Source organism: Crocodylus porosus, unplaced genomic scaffold (genome assembly GCF_001723895.1).
Source record: "Crocodylus porosus isolate Cpor-Errol unplaced genomic scaffold, CroPor_comp1, whole genome shotgun sequence".
NCBI classification, from domain to species: domain Eukaryota; kingdom Metazoa; phylum Chordata; order Crocodylia; family Crocodylidae; genus Crocodylus; species Crocodylus porosus.
Window position 1 is genome coordinate 10,162,122 of NW_017728926.1, and position 21,188 is coordinate 10,183,309.

Here is a 21,188-nt window from a genome sequence, read left to right on the forward strand (position 1 = left end):
CCACCCAGAAGACGAGGCTGAGCAGCAGCAGCACAGTTCCTGGCCGCGCAGCTCCCGTCACGAGGCCGCCCGAGCGTCTCCGCCGGGCCGCGCCGCGCCGCGCCGCGCCGGGCATGGAGCCGGGCGAGGTGAAGGACCGCATCCTGCACAACATCTCCCTCTCCGTCAAGAAGGTGAGGCCCGGGGGGCAAGCCCCCCAGTCTGGGGGCCGCCAGGACGAGGGTTGGGGGTGAAACGCTGGGAAGCCGCGCGGTGACGAGCCTCCGCTGGCGGGGGCCGCGAGGGAGAGGAGCTGGGATGAAGCGCCGTGCATCTCGGGCCCGGGGGCTTGGAGCCGGGCCTGACCCCGCACGGGGCCTTGCTGGGGCGGGGCGGGGACGCGGGGCCGGTGCTGAGCGGCGCTGGACGGGGCAGGCCCCGCTCTCGGAGCCGTGCAGGCCGGGGGGCGCGGGCGGGGCACGCTTCGCGCCGCGCCGGACCTGCCTGCTTGCGTGAAGCCGAGCTGCGCGCTGCAGGGCCGTGCAGGACCGACCTGGGCGATTCCCGGTGCTGGGTGGCAGGAAAGGATGCTACGAGGGCGCCGTCCCCTAGCTCTTCCCCCTCCGTGCCCCTGCACACAGCCCCTAGCCGTGCATCTCGCCCAGGAGGAGCCTGCGGTGGAAGCAGAGGCTGGAAATCGGAGGTTTCAGGGTAGCCAGCGCCATCGCGACTGCTGCGTGACCCGGGGCGGGTCAGCTCGCGGCTCCCCAGCCTCACGGGGGTCCGCGCTCGGCGCAGTTGCGCCTGGGAAGGTGCTCCTTTGCACAGCTGTGGAAGAGCAGACACATTAGCGCAACTCTCAAGAGTCCCCTCCCGAGCCCACCGCGGTGCTGGCTGCAGGGTGTTTCCCGTACAGTTAGTCTCCACCGCTCCGGCCTGTGCGCGTGTAAAAGTGGTGTGAAAATGCCGCATCCTTTACTCTGTCCATCTAAGCCCACAGGCAAGGGCAGGAGCCTCTCCGTGCTAGGAGCGCAGCCGCTCGTATTGGCAACGGCAGACACTTCTAGCCAGATCAATCCCTCGCAGAAATATAGTGTGGGTGGGCTCAGGTTAAAACATCCCCTCCTTCCCCTGCTCCAGCAGCACGAGTCCTATTTTGGGCTGTAGCCCAACCCTGTCTCTAGCCCCTGGACAGGAGCTGTGCTCCCATCAGGGCCTGGCTACCCTCGACTTACCAGGGAGCTATTTTTACAGAGCTTCCTGCATTCCTTGGGGGGTCTGGCTCCGCTTTTCAGTCTCCAGCCCAGCTTGGTTACTGGACTAGCGGTACTCGAGCGAGGCCATGCTCGTGTCGCAGATCTGAGCCGGTTGTTCATTCCCCATTTGCTGGAAGCACAGCCTGGCAAGGCTGAGGCACAGCGCTAAAAAATCACCCCTGTCCCAGCCTCTGTCAACCTCTGCTTTTTCTTGGACAGTCGTGGATGGCGACTGCGGATCATTCTGAATTGCATCGGACTGCATGGAGGTATTTCTAATATCAGAGAGGATTTTATTTGACCTTTGATTGTAAGACCCGAGAGAACTCACCTTCGTATCTGTCCTAAATCAGACTTGCAGAAAATAGCTGGGATGAAATGGAGCATCCAGAAGTTGACACGAGCAGTGTGCAGGGCGAGGGAAACCATCGGTAGAGTCTAGGAGCAACAGCTGCAGTGACTCTGTTGCTTATCTTCCAAAAGGCCACCAGCCTCCCCGTTTCCCTGCATGGTTTTGACTAGCAAAAGTAAAACTTGACCAAATGTTGTCAGTTGTGTTTTGTTGCACACTGGGAAGTTGATCTGAGCAGCCCTCTGTGCTGCAGGCTCCCTCTGTATTATCTGAAAAGCAGGGCCTGAATTCGATGGTACTCGGGTGTAATGGCATTGATCTCAGTGGATTTCACTTTTGAGTTTCATGGGTGGCTGTTCATCAGGATCAAGCTCTTGGATCTGCAGGATTTTTTGCATTCCCCCAGAATGAAGGTATCAAATACATTCTGCAAGAACTGATGTTTGCAGCTCCCTCACTTGCCAGGGAAAGCTTCCCCCTTGCTACTGGCAGGTAGGCGCATATAGATTTTTTTCAAGGGCTGGGAAAGAGCGGAGGAGATTTCTCCCTCCCCCTCCCCCCTTGGCCCAAGGAGTAATTAAGAATCATGTGCAAAGCATCAAGCAGGAGGTGGAAAACAAGGGAGTAAATCTAAGTGGAAAGAAGTATTTCGAAAAGCCATAGATCAAGTACAAGAAGGGAGAGAAGCCTGACTGGGGGATCACAAGGGGGCTGTTGAAAATCCTGGCATAGGAGCAGTAATCTGCCGAGTGTGTGTTGTAGATATGTACGAGGCAGATTGTGTTCTGGCATAAACAAGACTGGTGTCGTATAGCCAGGCATGGCAAGAGTGGATGTGCTCAGGCACTCGGTCCCGCATCGTCGTCCACATCCACAGGAGGGTTGTGCTGTGGACTGCAGTGGCGCAGCAGTGGGCTCCAGGCACAGGGAGGCTTAGGCAGAAATTTGGGGCTAGAGAGGGGTACGGTGTCAGCAGCCAGATGCCTCGTGCCCTCAGTTTTCCTCAACTTGCAGACTAGCTGAGGAGGCTCAGCAGGGGCAGGATAGGGCCGCACTTACTGCAGCTGGAACAGGAGCTCTGTGCACGTGGTCTGTCTTGTTGGTGTGCTCTGCACCGATATTGCGCTCCTGTTGAGAGTGGAAAGCAAATGTTCAGAGGGATTGGGAGTGAAGCGTTGACTTACTGTCTGAAACTTCTTGGCTTTGTCTTGCCTGTTGGAGATAAGTTCAAGGACAGACATGTTTGCAGGAATTGCTTGGATGGTTTAGTGATGGGGCTCATCAGTTCTCCTTCACTCCCTCTGCTTTATCACCTGCCCATCTCGTGCGTCTCAACACAAAGCTGAACCCCCGGTTCTTGCTTGTGGGGATGCTCGAGACAGGAATGGTGCCAAGCGTGACAATTTGTAGGTGACTTATTTTAAAATGCTGAGGGTCTGTTAGAGGCCTGAGGCTATTGGCATGGGGGTCTGAAGATATTTGTATGCAGAGCAGGTCCATGCAGTTAGAGATGTTGCGCGCTTCCTGACATGGATGTCCCAGTCCTGCTGTAGATGCACTTGAAAAAGCAAATGATCTGGTTTCTGGCTTCGCTGTGGAACTTGCTGGTCCGATGGTCAAGATAATCACATGTACGCATGTTAGCCCGGTGCTTTGTGGTGACTGGTGCCTTGACACATGCTGTGCAGTGATAGGCGTGGGGTAGATGCGTACATTTGCATACATGCCACCAATCGACCTTCTCTTAGCAGCCCCACACAAACATTGTTGACCTGAGATACTATCAAACCAGGGAATGAAATGCAAAGTGCTGTGTCTCATGATGACAGTGACCAGGATGGCACGAAACTGAAATCTCCATTGCAGCGCAGGCATTTGTAACCTGCCTGGCTTGATCGAGGAGCCGGAATATGGATTCCTGAAGGCATGCCCATTATGGCTGACTATAAAAGAAAATCACACTTTTGGTCCATCCCAAAATAATGAATTTTGGTTTTTCTTCTGATTTTTTCAAACTCATCTTCCCCTCCTCGGTGTGTATGTGAGAACTGCAGTACTGCTGACTCCTGGCACATATATGGTAGATGGCTGGATTTTGGCCCCTTGCCACAGGAGCTCTCACTAATGGACCTAATGAGATCAATTAGGCCAGGCTTCTTGAGTGCATGGGAGCTTCCAGTTTCTCCCCCAACTTCCAAAACACCACTGATTTATTCTGTGCCCCCCACATCCACCTATATCCAGCCCAAGATCAGCTCTGTGTCCCTTAGCCCCACACGTACGAATGTTATATCTAATGCATCCCCATTTGCCCCTAACTCTCATCTTCTTGCACCTGCACATCTGTCCCTGGTACCTGGCACACCTCCTTGTGCTCATCGTTCAGCCCTGGAGGGACTTTGCCCACAGGTTGTCTCTGCCCTTTCTCACAGCTACAGACACTTTTTTTTCCAGGAGGAAAGCAAGGAGGAAGTTGCTGAGCTTTCCTGAGCTCTTGGGCTCTGTGTGCTCCTCTCCATTGGAAGTGGGCTCTGCTGTGCCCTCTCCTTCTCTTGGCCCCGCCATAAACTTCTCTCTGCTTTTGGGACGAGCAGCCTGCCCGCTACCCACAGGTGCTCAAATGAGCTGTTCTTCAGGTCTCAGGGGAAGCCAGGCGGCAGCAGTTCAGAAGGGGTTTCCTCTTTGTGGTCTAGCACGTGTGAGGCCATCTGCAGCAAAAGGGAAAGCCCGTTTCTCCGCAGTAGCTTGAGAGGGTCATTGCCCCAATGGGCAGTGCGGCGCGAACGTGATGCAGTGTCGCCCTCCTTTGCTGGTGGGTTTTTTTTTTTGATATCTGGGGTCCTTCTCACCCACACAAATCCCACTTAGTTGCAGGAGGACTTTCACCGACCTCACGTGTAAGGCAGATGGGCATCTCCTGTGTCCCTTCTAGGATTTGTGGTCGTCCGGGATCTGCCGCAGAATGGCATGGTAGGTCACACGTAGTTTAACACATGGGGCTTCCCCCGTGCTTCCTATACGTTTGCCCTTTAGCAGATGCAGCGCAACTTCTGGTAGTAGGTACAATGACTTGTATTAGTCCAGAATGGCTGCAGCAGCAGCCCAGTGCATGATCTGTGACCCCAAAGTGGACAATGAAAAAGGGATTTTAAGTCAAGGCCTCTTGTAGCATTGTGAATGAATACATGTTTGGAGCTGAAGTAGATCAGTCCAGCAAACTTCTGCAAAGCAACAGCTCTGATCCTTTCCATGCATGCAGTTACCGTGCTCCAGCCTCAGTAGCCAGGCTGTTAAACGTTTCCCTTAGACGGTCTGTTAAGAAAGACAGTTGAGCGTGGGTTGTAGTTCTTTGCCGCATCCGTAAGGTTTCACTTGAAGTCTCTTAACTCATGGAAAAAATCATCTTAGTCTTTTAAAGGCTCTTTACAAAAAGGCAGGTGCCATGAAAATGTAGCTTCAGGATATATGACGTTGTCCGCTCCCCTTTGAGACGCTTGCTTGCAGTACATTCACTGGCATGTCGGGTTGCTGCCTGCTAGTGTCCTGCAGTCTCTCTGGTCCCAATCCTCAGCTACAGCCAAGGAGTGCACAGCAAAACGTGGGGACCGTATGTGCATGCATAGATGTTGTCTTCAGCTAGCTTCATCATCTTACACTGCACTCCCTGTGCACTGGGGCAGTCCTTGGGTGTAAATTAGAGCAGCCAAGGGATTGCTGTAGATCATGCCAACAGTGACAGTGTAAAATGGGGCCACGTCCCCTGTCTGCCACTGCCAGCGCATGTCCTGTACTGCACCAGTTATATATGACCAGGAGGTCCCCTATGCTGGAGTGACCGTGACAGCTACAGAGGCACTGTCTTGGAGAGCAAGCCTGTGAATAGAACAAGAAGACTGGAACGCAACTAAGGATCAGTGTCTCCATCTCCTTCCTTAAGGGCGCCTCCGGGTGTCTGCGTATTAAATGTTATAAACTGCATAAAACTTAATATAAACTAACAGTTATGCTATAAACTTTGTGTATGGAACCACTCAAGCAGCAAAGATTTCTTAGGGTCATCTCTGTTATTGAACTCTCATGTAATCAGGATAGAGTTAGACCAGCTTTCCAGTGCAAGACATTCTTCCTCGGGTCTTTGATCACAGGGAGCCAGGCACAGACAGGGTGGGAAGAGGGAAAGGAGTCACATATTTTTCCTCCTACAACATCTGTTATAAATGATGGGGAGACTATTCCAGGAGAACCTGTTTGTACAGGTGTAGTCTAGGGGGTCTTGAGCCTTTTCACAAAATCCCTTGTGAAAACGATTGTAATGATAGGATTACACATGTACTGACTTACAAATCGGTCACGAATACCCAAGGAGAGTTCAGGTATTTTACACCCCTTCTGCAAAGCCTTCAGGGGTACCCCACAGTCTGAGACCTTCTTTGCCATTTGTCCTCCAAATGCATTCATAGGCCTCCCAAATGTGGTTCGTAACTTAATTGAGAGGATGAGCTGCTAATAATATGCAATGCAGACTGCTAAGGCAACCCTCCTTAAGGCATGGCAGTTTATTCCTTACACGAGCCATTTCAAGGTTTCTCTCTTGATACCAGATGTCACATCCTAATGCAGAGATGAACTTGAATTTGGACTTTACTGTTCACATTCAAGTGGACTGAATTTTCCCGGAAGCTAAAATGAAGTCATGTCACGCTGCGGGCTAAAGAAATTCCTAGCGCTCACTTGAGCATCTGCTGCTGGACAGAGCAGCAAGGGTGCTTTGAAAAAGGTACCTCGCTTGCTTTGCCTGCCCCCAGCAGAGAGCCTTCCCCGGATGGCTTGTTGAGCAGGCGTGTACCGACAGCCCGATGGATCTTGTCCCGGGAGCGGCAGCCAGCATCCCTTGAGTCTCTCTCCCTCTGACCTCCCAAGGCTTTTCAGCAGGAGGCAGCTGACAAAGCAGGCTTCAGACATGTGGGGAGGATGGAGGGCCACTGCCTGGGGTAAGAAGCAGCCTTTGAACTCGAAGTGCCTGGCATTCCTCAGCTGTGTCATATTCATTTCCCTTTACGGCATCTGATGAAGTAAGTCCAGCGCTTATGAAATCTTATTCTGTTCATCTCTGATTTAGCTCATAAGGTGCAAATCTACCTTGCCTTCATATTCATTTGACACCAGGACTGGAAGCAGCATTGGGCCCGAAGGAAACAGTACAGGCTGCTGCTGCATGTAAAGACAGTCATGTCGGTACAAACAGGACTGCAAAAGCATCATATCTTAGCCATTGTGGTGGGCACCAGATGTTTCTAATCCAATGTTTTAGCAGACAGCGGTCATAGCCCCTGCGAACCTGGTTGTTTGCTTGTCCTAATGTGTTTTCCAGCCCCGGTTGTTTTTCTTTCCCGTGGAATCTGTGCCTCTCTTGTGCTGAAAGACTTGTGACCTTTCATGCCTCCTTCTGTAACATTGGGATCCTTCTCCACAGCAGTCATATGTCAGCCCTGAGTCTCGATCCTCCATGTGAGATAAACAGTGCCGCTAGCAGGCTGCTTGGACCTGGCTGGCAAAGACGAGGAGGTTTCAGCTTTTCTTTCATAACGCGTGCATGCAGTGGCACGTGAAAAGGCTGCTGCAAACAGGTGTCACCGGCACTAGTTCATGCCTGGCCACAGTCAGTGTTTGGCAAGTGCAGCTGCAGGCAGCAGTGTGATTTTAGCTGTCACAAATAGCAAACCTAAACGAAAATACAAATTATTTGGGAGTTGGAAATTCACATGCGTGCGACAGTGGGGAAGGCCTTTGACACTGTCTCTCACCCCCTTCTCATCAATAAGTTAGGTGACTGTGGCATTGATGCCTACACAGTTGGACGGGTAAAGACCTGGCTGATGGAGCGCACCCAGAGAGTGGTGGTGGACGGGTCGTACTCAACCTGGCGAGATGGGGGCAGTGGGGTCCCCTAGGGCTCAGTCCTCGGGCCCACGCTCCTTAACTTCATCAGCGACTTGGATGAGGGGGTTGAAAGCACATTGTCGAGGTGGACACACTTGTAGGGAGAGAGGCTGCAACTAGACTTAGGCAGACTACAAAAGTGGGCAGATGAGAATAGGATGGGATTGACCGTAGACAAATGCAGGGTGCTGCACCTGGGGAGAAGGAATCCACGGCGCACGGACAGGCTGGGGAGCTGCCTCCTTGAGAGCACAGAGGCGGAGGGGGACCTTGGGGTCATTACGGACTCCAGGATGAACACGGGCCACCAATGCCAGTCTGCAGCCAGCAAGGCCAGCTGTACCTTGTCATGCATCCAAAGATGCATCTCAGGCTGGTCCAGAGAGGTGATCCTCCCCCTCTATGCGGCACTGGTCAGGCCACAGTTGGAGCACTGTGTCCAGTACTGGGCGCCGCACTTCAAGAGGGATGTGGCCAGCCTGGAGAGGGGTCAGAGGAGGGCCACCCATTTGGTGAGAGGGCAGCAGGGCAGGCCCTACAAGGAGAGACTGAGGGACCTGAGCCTGTTCAGCCTCAGCAAGAGGAGGCTGAGGGGGGACCTAGTGGCTGCCTACAAACTCATCAGGGGAGATGAACAGCAAGTGGGTAGAGCCCTTTTTCCTCCAGCACCACTTGGGGTAATGGGGGACAATGGTAATAAGCTGATGGAGAGTATGTTTAGGTTAGAGATCAGGAGGCAATTTTTTACAGTTGGGGTGACCAAAATCTGGAACCAGCTTCCCAGGGAGGTGGTCCTCACTCCTACCTTGAGCAAATGCAAGAGGAGGTTGGATGATCGCCTGTCCGGGGTCTTGTGAACCCACCATTCATTCCTGCTTGTGGCAGCGGGGCAGGCGAGATGATCTGTTCAAGTCTCTCCTGACCTTAACTACTATGAAACCTGAGAGTCCGCTCTGCATCTCGGATGTTTAAAAATGAGGGAGCCTCCATCCGCGCTGTTCTCCGCTATGCAGCATCTACACTCCAGTGTTTCAGGTCCTGCTAGGCAAAGCTTCCATTTTGGCATGCTGTATCATGGCTGTGTTGTCCCTCTCGAGGCTGTTTTGACATCAGTGGCAGCCTGCTAAGTAGCGGCAAGGTATGTCATGGGCCATCAGAGAAGCTGCTAGATCTGCATAAATGATCTGGACAGCGCACTTGATTTTAAGGTAAGTGGTGCTGATTGCCTGTGTCTTGGGCATGGGAAGTTGAGTGTTGGGACTGCTGCTTCTTGAGATGCTTGCCGTAAAAATGGTGGCGTGCAGCCCCTGACTGTGTTCCTAACCCTCTTGCTATGCAGGAGTTGCAGCGGTTGAAGCTTCATGTGTTTTTCTTTCCTGTTTGTGTTGCCAGGAGTAGCCAGTTTGTGTGGGACCTGGAAGATAGGCCTATTGATTGGCTAACTGCATTGATCTGCAGGAGTTGAATGAGGTTCTCCATCTCCTAATCTGTTCAATCTTCCCTGGGAAATGTGATCCAATAAAAGAAACCTGGAGGAGTTAATAACTTGGCATTGCTACTGGATGAGTTTAGAAATGCCTTCTGGTCTCTGCTCTGAGATGAACAGAGCGATGTTGCTGCCCTTGAAAACTCACATTCGCACCCTTGAAAATTCATGTTAAAATGGAATTGCAAAAATCTAGAACTCTTGGTTCGGAGATGATACCTTTTATTCTGCTAAAATGGAGGCATCCTTTGAGGAGGTGGATAGGCTGAGGTGGCTCAGAGCAGCGCAGTGTGGGGCTGCTCTTCGACCTGCGGGTTGCCTTCAGGGCATGCTGCGCCTGGACTTTCCCCAGGACTAAGACAAGCAGGCCAGGAGACGGGCCCGGCTCGCACCCATCGCTTTCATCTGCTGTTCCCTGTTCCTGCCTCAGAGCTGGGCATGGTGCTTGGATAGCAGCTGTGCACCTTCCTTCTCCTAGAGCTGGAGAAGAGCCCCGAGCCTTATGCTTCATCTCCCGGTGGAGCTCCAGCATTACTTGCTGTGTGATATGCCCCAAGCTTTGGAGCCAGCTCTTTAATTGTCATTTTGTTCACACTAGTAAATGAAGCTTTGCAAGCTATTCACTGAGAGCCACAAGCTTTAAAATATATGGTTTAGCTCATGCTGCAAACGCTTCATACTAGTGCAGCCCACCAGGTAGCATGCAGCAGTCTCTGAGCGTCAGCTCTGCGCACTCGGTATACCAGCCACACGCTGTTGGGTGAAAGAGCTGGCGGGGGGTGGAGGGTGGGGAATATTTTTTCATCCTCTAAATGCCTCACGTATGCCACCAACCTAGTTCCCCAGTAACAAATCCAGCTGAGCATTAATGCATTGACTTCAAAGGCACGCAAGGTTCTTTGGGGTCAATGTGATATTTTTTATTAGAACAACTAAACAGGTGGAAAAAATTTTCTTTGCAACCTTTTGGGCACAAAGGCCCTTCTTCAGGCTTAGGGAGAATCTGGTGGTGTTTTGTGTGCTCTCCTGGGTAGGCTAGAAGCCAGTATGCAAAATGCAGGCCTGTGAAAATGCAAATATGTGGGAGTGAGGTTTGGAGGGGACAGGAGACAATAGGTGCGAGACAGGTGCACTTTCAAAGGAAAATACTAGTATGCTCCCCTTCACACTGTATTGCAAATGCTGGGTTAGCAGCAGCTCTGCACGGGGTTGAGAGGGTGAAAATGGAGACTGAGAAAAGCCTGATGCAATTCAAGTTGCATACCAGCTTCCACTTCCATTTGCTGCATGGCTACAGAGCTGCTCTTTTGCAATCCTGTCAAGTGGAACAGAAACATTGCTAAACAAAGGACTGCAGGCACGGGAGTGGGCTTTATACGTGTGTTTCCTCACTTCTAATCAAGTCCCTGCAGGAACATCGTGATTAGGTGCAAGAGCTGATCTGGGCGTCTACGTGGAGTTGCCCTATATGTGTTTGCTTTCTTAATCCAAGTGCTTGTCTTGCCAGGGGCACATCAGGGAGCAGCATGGCAGCGATCTGGGCACGGGCAAGGCTACTGCTAGGCTACTGTGGTGTTGTCTTGGGTGGTGGAAGAAGGGGGTAGACATAAAGAAAGGTCCCAGGAGGTCCGCAGAAGTAATCCAGGGGTTGGGAAACAAGCCTTTCTGTCTAAGCTTGAAGGCACGCAGCATACTGAACGTATCCTAGAGAAAGTGGGAAGGTGACTGGTTGCTGTGTTTCAGGTACCCGCATAGAGAGAAGCCACTGGAGGACTTTTCAGGTCTTGCTGGAAAAGGCACAACAAGATCTAATTTGCATTAGTTTCAACTTTGAAATAAAAACTGATTTTGAGAACTGGTTCGCCTTGCGTGCAGTCTTTAAAACAGGACAGGTTTCTATTTGGGAAACATTTACAGGTTTGGGGGAAGGGTGGATCAGGGGTTCCCAACCCTTGGGCCACGGCCCAGTCCTGGGCCGGGAAGGGTGGCTGCTGGGCCAGAAGTGACCGTGGACCGGCAAACTACAGACCGGTCCATACTGTGGACCGGCAGCCAGCCCTCTTTTATACCAAGTATAAAAAAAAAGAGTCGGCCGCCTGCCTGCAGTGTGCCAGTCACTGCTGGCCTGCAGCCACTTCCAGTCCACACTTTGTCGGTCCTCGGCATGAAAAGGTTGGGAGCCGCTGGGCTAGATGGTCGCAACACTCCCTTCTGACCTCAGACTCTGACCCTATGAATCCTCTTTTCATCCTTTCCTTTCTAGGTTTGGCTGTATTGTTCCAATGTGTTCCTAAGACGTGCAGATCTGCATTAAGACAACGACAGCAGTCCCACTTCATGCCTCAGCGCTTTGGCTGCGCGTGTACAGTGGTTATGGGAGAGGGTTTTTTTCATTCCTTGATGCACAATTGGCCAGAGGTATTTGGTTTTCCCACAGACTTTTGAAAAGCCCCCATAGTACTCAAGGAGTAGTCTCAGGATCAAAACCAGTTCTCAGCATGGGGTGAAGAGACGCTCCTTGCTTTATCTCCAAGGAATCTCAGGGTTATTTCAGAGGAGTGGGAATAGAGGGGAAGGGGCCTTTCCAGTTGTACTCAACCCTTGTTTTGCAGTAGTAGAGCTGTAAAGTGGGCTAAAAAGCTTTGCACCCATCAAGGCCTGAGCTCAGGGATGTGGCTCTTTCAAGAGCTGATGAAATTCTCGCCCATACATCTCTGAAGCCTATATAAGGTTGCATAAGGAAGGTTGCTTTCTGTGCTGTTCCAGGCATGAGTGTTGGGTCTGGCATTGTTTATTGCAGAAGAAATGCACAAGTAAATGCACGGCAGCTAAGCTGTAAGCTGTCCACAAACAATGTAAATCATGGTGATTTCCACCGCCTCCAGCGTGATGGTGGATTTTATCCCTGATGCACAGGTGATAAAAGTGCAAATTTCCCATCTGTTCTGAATGCTTGGTCATGCAAGCAAGCCCCTTTGCAGAAACAAGGCTCTTCTGCACTTTGTTCGCAATTGTTTAAATTTGCATCCGTGAATTCTCCGGGATTTTGAGTTTTCTTGGGGTTGGAGTTTGTGTTCACTCTTGTTTTTGTTCTGTAGCGTTGCAAAGACAGAGCGTCAGGGTTGGTTTGCAAACTCGGTATGCAGTTTGTTATGAACTTGAGAAATACCAGTTTGATAATCCCATGGATGCCTTTTAGATGTGGACACCATTAATTTTGTCCACTGGAAGGTCTATAAATAGCTTTGGCTGAAAGATGGCTTGAGGCCTCATTCCAAATGGAGCAATGCCACGCACTGGCTTCTAGGTCGGGTCATGTCATGAAAACCCAAAGCGTTCGAGTGTCTGCCGTGTGCTGGGACCCAGAGGATGCTGAACTGGACTGGCAAGAGCGTGTGGGGAGGAAAGAGCTGTCTAACTAGACAGGGATGCAGAATAATGCTTTTAAAGAAAATAATCTCTCAAAGCCTTATACTCTCACTGCTTGTCTAGCTGGTCGGGTCTGTGTTTTAAGTTACTGGTTCAGCCCACAGCCAGGGGCACACGAATTACTTTGCAGCTGTTAGTACTGTGTGTCATCACCACACCCCAGAGAAGTTCTTCTAACCAAGTGACAACTGAGAGGAAAGAGACTTTCTGTTCAAACTCTCCCTCTAAATAGGCTTATAAAGTGCAAAGGAGGTAAATCCGCAGTACACACAAAATGCACAAAGATGCTGAGGGCAGTGCGGCACCACTGAGTATCCTGTACAGCACCAGGCATGCTGTTAACGTTCAGCAGGAATAGGTGCACAGGCTATAGGTGTGGCGCGATTTAATGTTGGCATATGCGTGGGTGAAATGTTGCAGCATGCAGGCGGTCCAGATATGCTGGATTGGTCCTTTTTTTTCCCTTGCACTCAGGCACGGGCCCTCTTATGTGCACCTGAGACCCACTGACGATGGCTTGGCTGGAGTCATTACAGAGCCAAGGGTGGCTGGTCATAACGGTAATCTTCTGCTCCAGGCTCATCCTGGCTATTCCTTAGTTCATCTCGATCCCTGGTTGGGTTGAACATGCACATTTTACCCCTGGAAGCTAGTTGTGATAGGCTTTGGGAATGAATCGTGGCAAGGACAAGAGGGCAGCCTGGGATCCTTATTTCACCTTCACTGATCTGCATTAGACCATTGGAACAAGTCTTCCCCAGGGCTAAGAAATGCATATTAAATGATTTACCATTTAGTACCAGCAGGAACATGTAGCCCTAGCCTTGTGTATGCACTTGCATGTAGGAACAGCTTAGCTCTCACTGGTGTTAGTACAAGGTAAGAGTACTTAGTCATTCGCAGGATTGGGCTTTTTAGATTGGAGTTGACCTTGTTTTACCAGCACATGCAGGGCCATCCAGAAGGATGGTAGCACATGCAGATACACAAGCCTGCAATTCGAATTGACCCATCCTGATTTTGTCTTCGTGCTCCTGGAGACTATAAACAGTGCGGGCACAGAGGCATATTGTGCGTTGCCTTGGAACAACTGGCTAACGCCGTTCTGCCTTAAGCCTTTTCCTGCCGCTGATCTGGATTCCAGGATGGTTGTCTTTAGCCCTGCCTTTTAAAATGATTTCAAGGAACTGAACTCTATTTCTTAATTTGCAATCCTCTCTTCACCTATTTTGACTTTTAAAAAGTCAGTAGGTAATTAGCACAGTTGTTGACCATCTGGCTACTGCACAGTGTTGTTCGGTTCCTGCGCAGCAAGCGTCTCGTGTAGACGCCCCCAGGGAAGGGGAATGGTACAACGTGTGCTGTCACTGCCCGGGCGCATAGCAGCAGCACTTATTCGGAGATACGGACAGCGCTGGGGTCTGTTTCTTGGTACTTGGGTCTGCTTCGCAAAAATCCCTCTAGGGTAGTAGTATCCCTCTAAGAGGTGGGTAGATTATCATCCACATCAGAGTGACTGCTTATGGTTGTCTTAGCCTTCCTGAGACCCACCCTGTGTTGTCACTCCCTGTCATTCTTAGCTTAGATGGTAAACTGTTTGCAGCAAATAATTTAACCACCTCTCTGAAATGCCTTGTGCAACTACAGCTCCAGATAAGTAATAATCAGGTGACCATGTCTGCAACAAAGGCTGTGAATCCTGAATTGAACTCTGCCCTGAGCTGGTAGTTGAAAGAGGTTCTGGAAATGCACGGCTTGTCCTCAGGATGTGTGAAAGAGGGGGCATTATACAAGATCCAGGGTTCACCGATTGTTAGCGCTGAGTCAACACGTTCTTCGTAGCATCCTGGCAATACCACCCAATCCTTGATGCATCAGTCCCCCCGACATTCATGGGCCTAGTTCTCTGGACGCGTGGCCGTAGGGACCACTTCGTTCCTTCTCTCACGAGGCTCACCAGAAGTGCTCTCCCGCTGGACGTGTTTGCGCCGGGCCCTTGTGCCTGGAGGTTGAGTTGCATCCCTATCACTAAGAGCCCAGCGGGTCGTAATTAGGCTGGCGTGATTCAGAGTCCCTGAGTCAGCCTCCCGAAGAACCGCTGCGTGTGCATGCGTGTTCACAGGGCTGGGTGCTGTCATGGGACCAAGAGCCCTCCTGCAAAAGCAAGTCAGACGAGTGTGTCACCAAGCTCCTGATGTGACAGTGCAGAGGCTTGTTGCGTGCATGCAGCTTGGGTGCAGGTGTGCCTGGGAGGTGGCAGAGCAAGGCTGTGCACCATAGGAAGCTGGGAAGAATCAGAACTCGTGGCAGAGGTGACAGCTTTTATTAGACCAACTAGATTTCTGCCAAAAAAAGTCCTCAGTTGCAAGCTTTTGGACACAAGCACCCTTCTTCAGGTGTAAGAGAAAAGATTGTACAAGTTCCCCTAGGTAGAAATAGGAAGTTGGTACGCTTTAGGGATCTCTAACTGACTTCCCGAAGAATTAATGTACAGTTCTACTGTTTCTAGATAAAGGACCAGCACTTCTAAGAAGGCGATGGAGTGTGCCCTGGCACCTTGCTCCCTATTGAAATGTTCGACATCCTGGCACCGAAGGAATGGTGCTCCGTATAGTTCTGCGAGATGCACTTGACATGAGGCTTTGTAAACCAGTATTAAAAAGAATTTAGTAAAACTTCTGGTGCACGGGCTGGAGCTGATTCCCTTAGCAGATAATGGTACAGAAGCTCCTTTGAGAAATCCATAGTTGGCCATCGCGGCTCAAAAGCAGCTGCGTGGATACAGCGACGGATTTGCTGGCTGTTTCCGCAGTGCCAAGCCAGCGCGGTGCTCTTCCCGGAGTCGCTCTCGGCCCCTGCAGACGGAGCAGTGGTGGAGAGTCGGCTGCAGGCTGCTGACCAGAGTGGTGTGATTTCAGCTGCGGAAAGAAAGAACAGGGACAAAACAGAAACAGTTTGGGGAAGGAGAAGAAAAGAGGAAATACTGAAATAGTTCATCCGTCTTTTGGCTGAGACTGGGAATCCCAGAGACTGACAGGGAGGGAGATGTGCAGGAGCTGGGCATCAGAGGTCCCAAGACCTTCCCGGGCTGCTGTCTGCCTGCACAGAGCTGAAGCAGGGCAGGGGAGGTAAGGGGTGGGTGAGGACAGACAGGCTGAGATGAACATAATCCTCTCCAGACAACCGGCCTGCTGATGTTACGACTCTGCCGCGGGATCTTTCAGCCAGTTATGTGAAAGGCAGCCAATTCTTTTCGGCAATGCTCGACATCTGGGGCTTCCTCTTCCTTAAGTCAGTGGCGGGGCCAGAAAGAAAACCCAAGACCCACGTCATTCCTGGAGGGACACATGTTAATGCCCTCCCTTCTAGAAACATCTGGAAGAGGCCTAGCAAGATTCCTTTGCTTCGGCTCCAGCTCCCCATGCCTGGTATGTGGATGAGCCCCAGACATGTGCATTATAATCCTCTTTGTCCTAATTCACCCGTGTCTAAATAGGGGTTAAATCTGGGGAGGAGGTGGAGTATTCTTTAACTCCAGACAGCCCGTGGAGAGGGTCATGTGCTCTGTAAGCTTTACATTTTACTGTGCACGTTATACGGCAGTGACACAAAACTCATTTGCTTACAGGAACCAATTTCCATTTTGTGTTTCCGGTTTATAAACAGTGAGAAAAAAGCAACTTGTGTTGACTCCAAAGGCTGCCGTGAGTAGGCAGATCCTCCCAGGATAGGATCGTTAAGACAAAAAAGACAGCAGAGTTGTGATGTATTTGGGATACCCAGCATATAACGATGAGATTGAAAATAGCTTAAAAGCTGGCTGGCCTGGGTCTATGACACGTGGGATTTGTTCGGGAGGCCAGCATCTAGTTTCCAAATCAGTGGCTCTCGGCCTCCTTAGACTCGCACCCTCCCTTAGAAAATGCCAGCTCTTAAGTTGCACTTTTTGTTTGAGTCTGGAAAAATACTAAAGCAAGTCTGCTGCAAAGAGCTCAGAGACCACAGCAGGGCAGAATGGTTTTGATAGGGATTTAAAAAATGTTGGCTGGGTTTACGTTGTGGATCCCGTGTAGGTGTTTGCATACCTGTGGCACCCTTAAAAGGATCTCATGGCACCCTGGTGAGAATTACTGCCCTAAATCTATGGGCACGGACAGGAATATTCTGCTCCCTCCATTGTCCTCAAAGCCAGGAGCTGTCATGTATTAACTAGTAGGACCTATCGGGCATCTTCCGGATGCCACATTACTTTACATACGATTTTATCGTTGGCTCAGCAGCTTCCTCACTGTGGGAATGTGTTTCAAATGCTGGCTGTAGATAATGGTATTTAATGATTTGAGAATTATTACAATTCTGCGATCCTTCCCATTCCTCCTGGCTATTAATAGCATAATCTTCCAGGACTCTTTCTTCCGTCAAAAGTTTGGGTAAGTATGATAAACTGTGTGGGAAAGGGAGAAGGAGATGGAAGAATAGCTAGATGAAGGGTATTAGTTCCAGGGGGTCCAATGGTTTAGTTTCCAGACCACAGCTTCCCGGATCGATCATATTTACCATCCACATTTCCAAGGAAGCCAGAACTTTCTGATTTACTGGGTTTTTTTTTTAATGTAATCAGAAAGCTTTGATCCATGTTTTAGTGGAGAAGGCTTATACATAAGTAATAGCCGTAGTGCCTGTGGAGCCGGTCCCACGGAGAGCTCATTGCAGATGAAAGGAGAACAGCTGCATTAGAAAGCATCTGATCCACCTGGGTGTATCGCAGAGTCTGCAGATCACCTGGGAAACACAGAGGTGGGACTGAGAAAGGGCCTTTGCATTTATTTTTGAGAGCTCAGTGTCGGGCACAAAGGAGAAGGCAAGGCATGTGCGCTTCCCCCAGGAGCTGGCCATCTAGATCGGGCAGTGGTGCAGACACAGGCAGGGGACTTGGGGAGGGCACCTGCACTCCCTCTCCTAGGCTGGCCCGGTCACTTCAGGCTTGGTTGCTCTCCGCTCTGTAGGGGCTGGGCTCCCTGGGTGGGACCTGCTTGCAAAGGAGCAGCTGCTCCCTGGCTGGGCAGGACTCTCTTCCTTGGCTTTGTCTTGGTTCCAGGCTGCGTCCCGGATCAGGCTTGGAGAGCCTGGCATTTGTTCCTGCCTCTGCCTTGCACGCAAACACAAGCATCCTTAAAGTGCCGAGAACCAGATCCCACTGTGAGTCTACGTGAGATGCATTGGCTTGATTGGAGCGACCCTCATTTACAGCCGTGGGACTGGAAGCAGAATCCGGCCCTGCGTGGGAAGCTGCGTGTCAGTCCTGGGCTAGAGCTAAAAGAAATTAGATCATAGGATGCCCTATGGATTTGTAGTCTGCTATCTTGTGAAGTATCAGACCTAGCAACTAATGCTTTTTCCCATTGGAAAGCTCTGAATTCAGGGTATTCCTGCACTGTGGATTCAGGGTTTTAGGGCCAGTATTTCAAAATCGGCTCCTGCATCTTTCACTCAGTTTGAGTTAGGCTGCTTACGTGTCTGAAAGGCAGGCATAGATGCTTGTAGAAAACCAAGCAGGTTGCACTGAGGCCTCTCCCCAAATTTGTCCCCAGCTCTGTGTGTCAATGCGGAAGGAAGGCAGTAATTGGAATAATGGGCATTTCCCTGTCCATCATTAGCTCAAAAGCTGTGGGGGTTTCGAATGCTGGAGCAGATCAATATGGATGCTTTCTGACCTGGAAATCTTTTCCAAGTGTGGGTCTGAAGTTGGAGCAGTGATCCGCAGGGAAAAACCAGCGGTTTCTGCTTGTCCGGCAGACAGCTCCTTGCAGAAGAGATCCCTTTCAATTAGTCCGAGCCAGGCGCCAGGGCAGCCTGAAGACACTGGACGCTGGCTCTCCGAGAGGGCTGCTCAGGTAGGAGAAACCGCATTTGCAGTTGATTGCACTTGAATTTCCCAGGTCCCAAGTCTGGCCAGTGTTATGCCTCTTAATCCCAATAACCAGTTTCCTAGCCAGGGTGTTTGCTGGTGTTTTCAAGTCAAGGTGAGCTGGTCGGACTTTGAACCTTAAGTCTTCTTCTCTGGCAGCACTTCAGATCAAGCCTGGTGAAACGAGTGAGACATGGCAAAGGTGCCACCAAACGTGTAAAACATGGCATTCCTTGCATGGCATTTTTACAGGTGCATTATTGCTAATGGAGGCTCGCAAAGACCTGCTGGGTCATTTAATTACTGGGCCATTGTTGTGTAAATCGTATGTCCCCTTGCTACCCAGCATAGGTATTTTGGAGCCTGTGACTAGGATGACACCAAGGATTGGTGGAGAATGAGTGGAGAGCATGTGCCAAGCTGACAAGTCGGTGTGTAAAGGCATTAGGATTTCAATCAGAGGGGGTTTCTAGTGTTTCTGCTGAGTATTTTGCCAAAGGTAGGAAAATAATTTATTTGCAAGAAGTAAATAAGAAGGCCTCTCAGGTCCTCTGTGAGGAGTGAGGTCGGGGAGCTACTGCTGGGATGCTGTGGCTGGGGCAGAGCACTGCTTCCCTTAGCATCTGCCGGTCCGTGCTCCCATCCCAGCGACGTGCTGCCTGACCCTGCCTTTCGTACCGCTCTGGACTGGACGCAAGCGGGGTGAGAAACACTAATGCTGTGTTTTCAGGCCGTTCTGTCTGATTTGATGGAAATGGAGCCAAGTGGCTGGTGGGGTGTTTGGTTTTTTTTTATGAACCCAATTCCATATAGCGCTGTCTGAGATCTAATCAGCAAGTCCACATGGGGTGAGATGTGCCTGAGCTTGTACCTGAGAGAGCAGATATCAAAATGTCTGACCTCAGCCCACAGCAGAAGAGAAGAGCTGCTTCTCCCTGATCTTGCCTTTCTTTGCAGGCCTCGTAATGCCAGCACTTCTGATCTCAATGGATATAACGTGTGTTATATCATTTAGGCATGTTAAGAGGAACTGAAAACTAGCCATGGTCTTAACTCTAGTGGTTTAGGCTCTGGGTGTTAACATTGCCCTATTTGATCCACTGGTCATTTAGCTACTAACTGTGCAAGCATAGCTAAATTGGATTTGATTTAGCAAAAGGTGTTTATGGCCAGCAGTGATGCCACTTCATCTTCAGCTAGTTCCTTTCATCTGACAGTCTCCATAATGCGTCTCCTCAGCTCCCCATGCACAGCAGCGCACACGTGGAAGGTTGCCTAGGGGGTCTCCAAGTGTAGCACTGGGCTCAGCACAAGCCCTTCCAAATGTCTAGCTCAGGGGGTTTGCTTTAGGCCCATCTCTACCACCATTTTTGCAAGCACTGCGTACCAGCATCTCTAATGCTTGTGAAGGCATTGTCTTTTTATAAATGCAAATGGAGCCTGTGCCACCAGTGGGCTCACTTCCATTTTATAGACTGGGAAATTGAAACGGGGTGTGGAGGCGAGATGCCCAAGGACATGTGGTGAGTCAGTGGCAGAGGCAGGGATGGCATGCTGAGCTGTGGTTTTCATAATTTAGAACTGGTTTGGTAAGCTGTGAACTATGTCAGCATGTTGCAGTTTATACCCTCTTGCCCCCAAGTCTGTCTCTAATGGGAACCCAACAAACATATCATCGACCACTGGGGCAAGGGTGCCCAGCAGTAGACGTCTCGAATGAGGTGCCAGGCTGTTTCTGTGCCAGGGTCTGAATTACCAGTGCGTCTCTGAAATGAGTGCATGCTTCGGGTGGAGGATTTCCAGCCCCCCCAGGGCTGCTGCTTTCGGGGTGCTCCCAAAAGCAGGTTGCTGCAGCTCTGTGAGCTCAGACCTAGGTGTGACTCATTAAGCCCTGATTTATGAATGGTTTTCTCTACTGCTTGCTGAAAGCCAAAGTGTGTCTCCTGCTGCCTTCACGAGCATTGGAGATGCTGGTACGCAGTGCTTGCAAAAATGGTGGTAGAGATGGGCCTAAAGCAAACCCCCTGAGCTAGACATTTGGAAGGGCTTGTGCTGAGCCCAGTGCTACACTTGGAGACCCCCCAGGCAACCTTCCACGTGTGCGCTGCTGTGCATGGGGAGCTGAGGAGACGCATTATGGAGATGCCTCTTGACATGAGAGGATGAAGCTCAAACGTATTCTCTCGCAAGGTGCTTACATCTGCAAGAACATGCATGTCAGCTCTGCTCCATTAGAAGTGGATAGCCAATCCAGTGGAGGACTCGCATGTGCAGACCGACGTGGGTCCAGATGTTGACACGAGGCCATCACATCTGGCATCAGAACTGGTCTCGTTCCACGGCAGTTCTGTGATCAGGCAGCTCCTCCAGAATGGGAGCTTTGTGCGAGAAGGGCAAAGGAAGGCGGCAGCTGCCTGGAGAAGCTGCCTGCCTTTTGAAGCTCCTTGGTGCAGAGCTAACTTAGACTGATAAAAGTTTAGCAGTGCTGATAGCATCACAAGCTTTACAGCCTGGGAAATGCAGGCAAGTTTCATAGTTTCATAGTTTGTAGGGTCAGAAGGGACCGGAGCGGATCATCAAGTCCGATTCCCTGCCATGGCAGGAAAGAGTACTGGGGTCAAATGACCCCAGCAAGGTGATTGTCTAGCCTTGTCTTAAGTGACTTAAGCAAGGTTGCACAGCAGAGCTGGGAACAAACTCCATCTCTTTGCTCCCACAAAAGACACAAAAGCATCCTCCCTTAGGCAGCTGGGACCTAGTCACTTAAATCAAGTTGATGCTTACTGTTTGGTGCCTCTAATTAGGACCTTTGTTACCTCCATACATGCCCATCACAGC

The 21,188-nt window shown here is 50.7% G+C and overlaps 1 protein-coding gene across 2 annotated transcripts in view; it reads left to right on the plus strand.

Moving 5' to 3' along the window:
* The first annotated feature begins 39 nt into the window (after window positions 1-39).
* PLEKHM2 (pleckstrin homology and RUN domain containing M2) overlaps window positions 40-21,188 on the plus strand; it is a 48,226-nt gene continuing 27,077 nt past the window's right edge. For both annotated transcript variants that reach the window (XM_019541419.1, XM_019541420.1), the window contains exon 1: window positions 40-173. In XM_019541419.1, coding sequence (XP_019396964.1) covers window positions 114-173 — 60 coding nt within the window. In that variant the 5' untranslated portion in view covers window positions 40-113. The remainder of the gene's footprint in view (window positions 174-21,188) is intronic.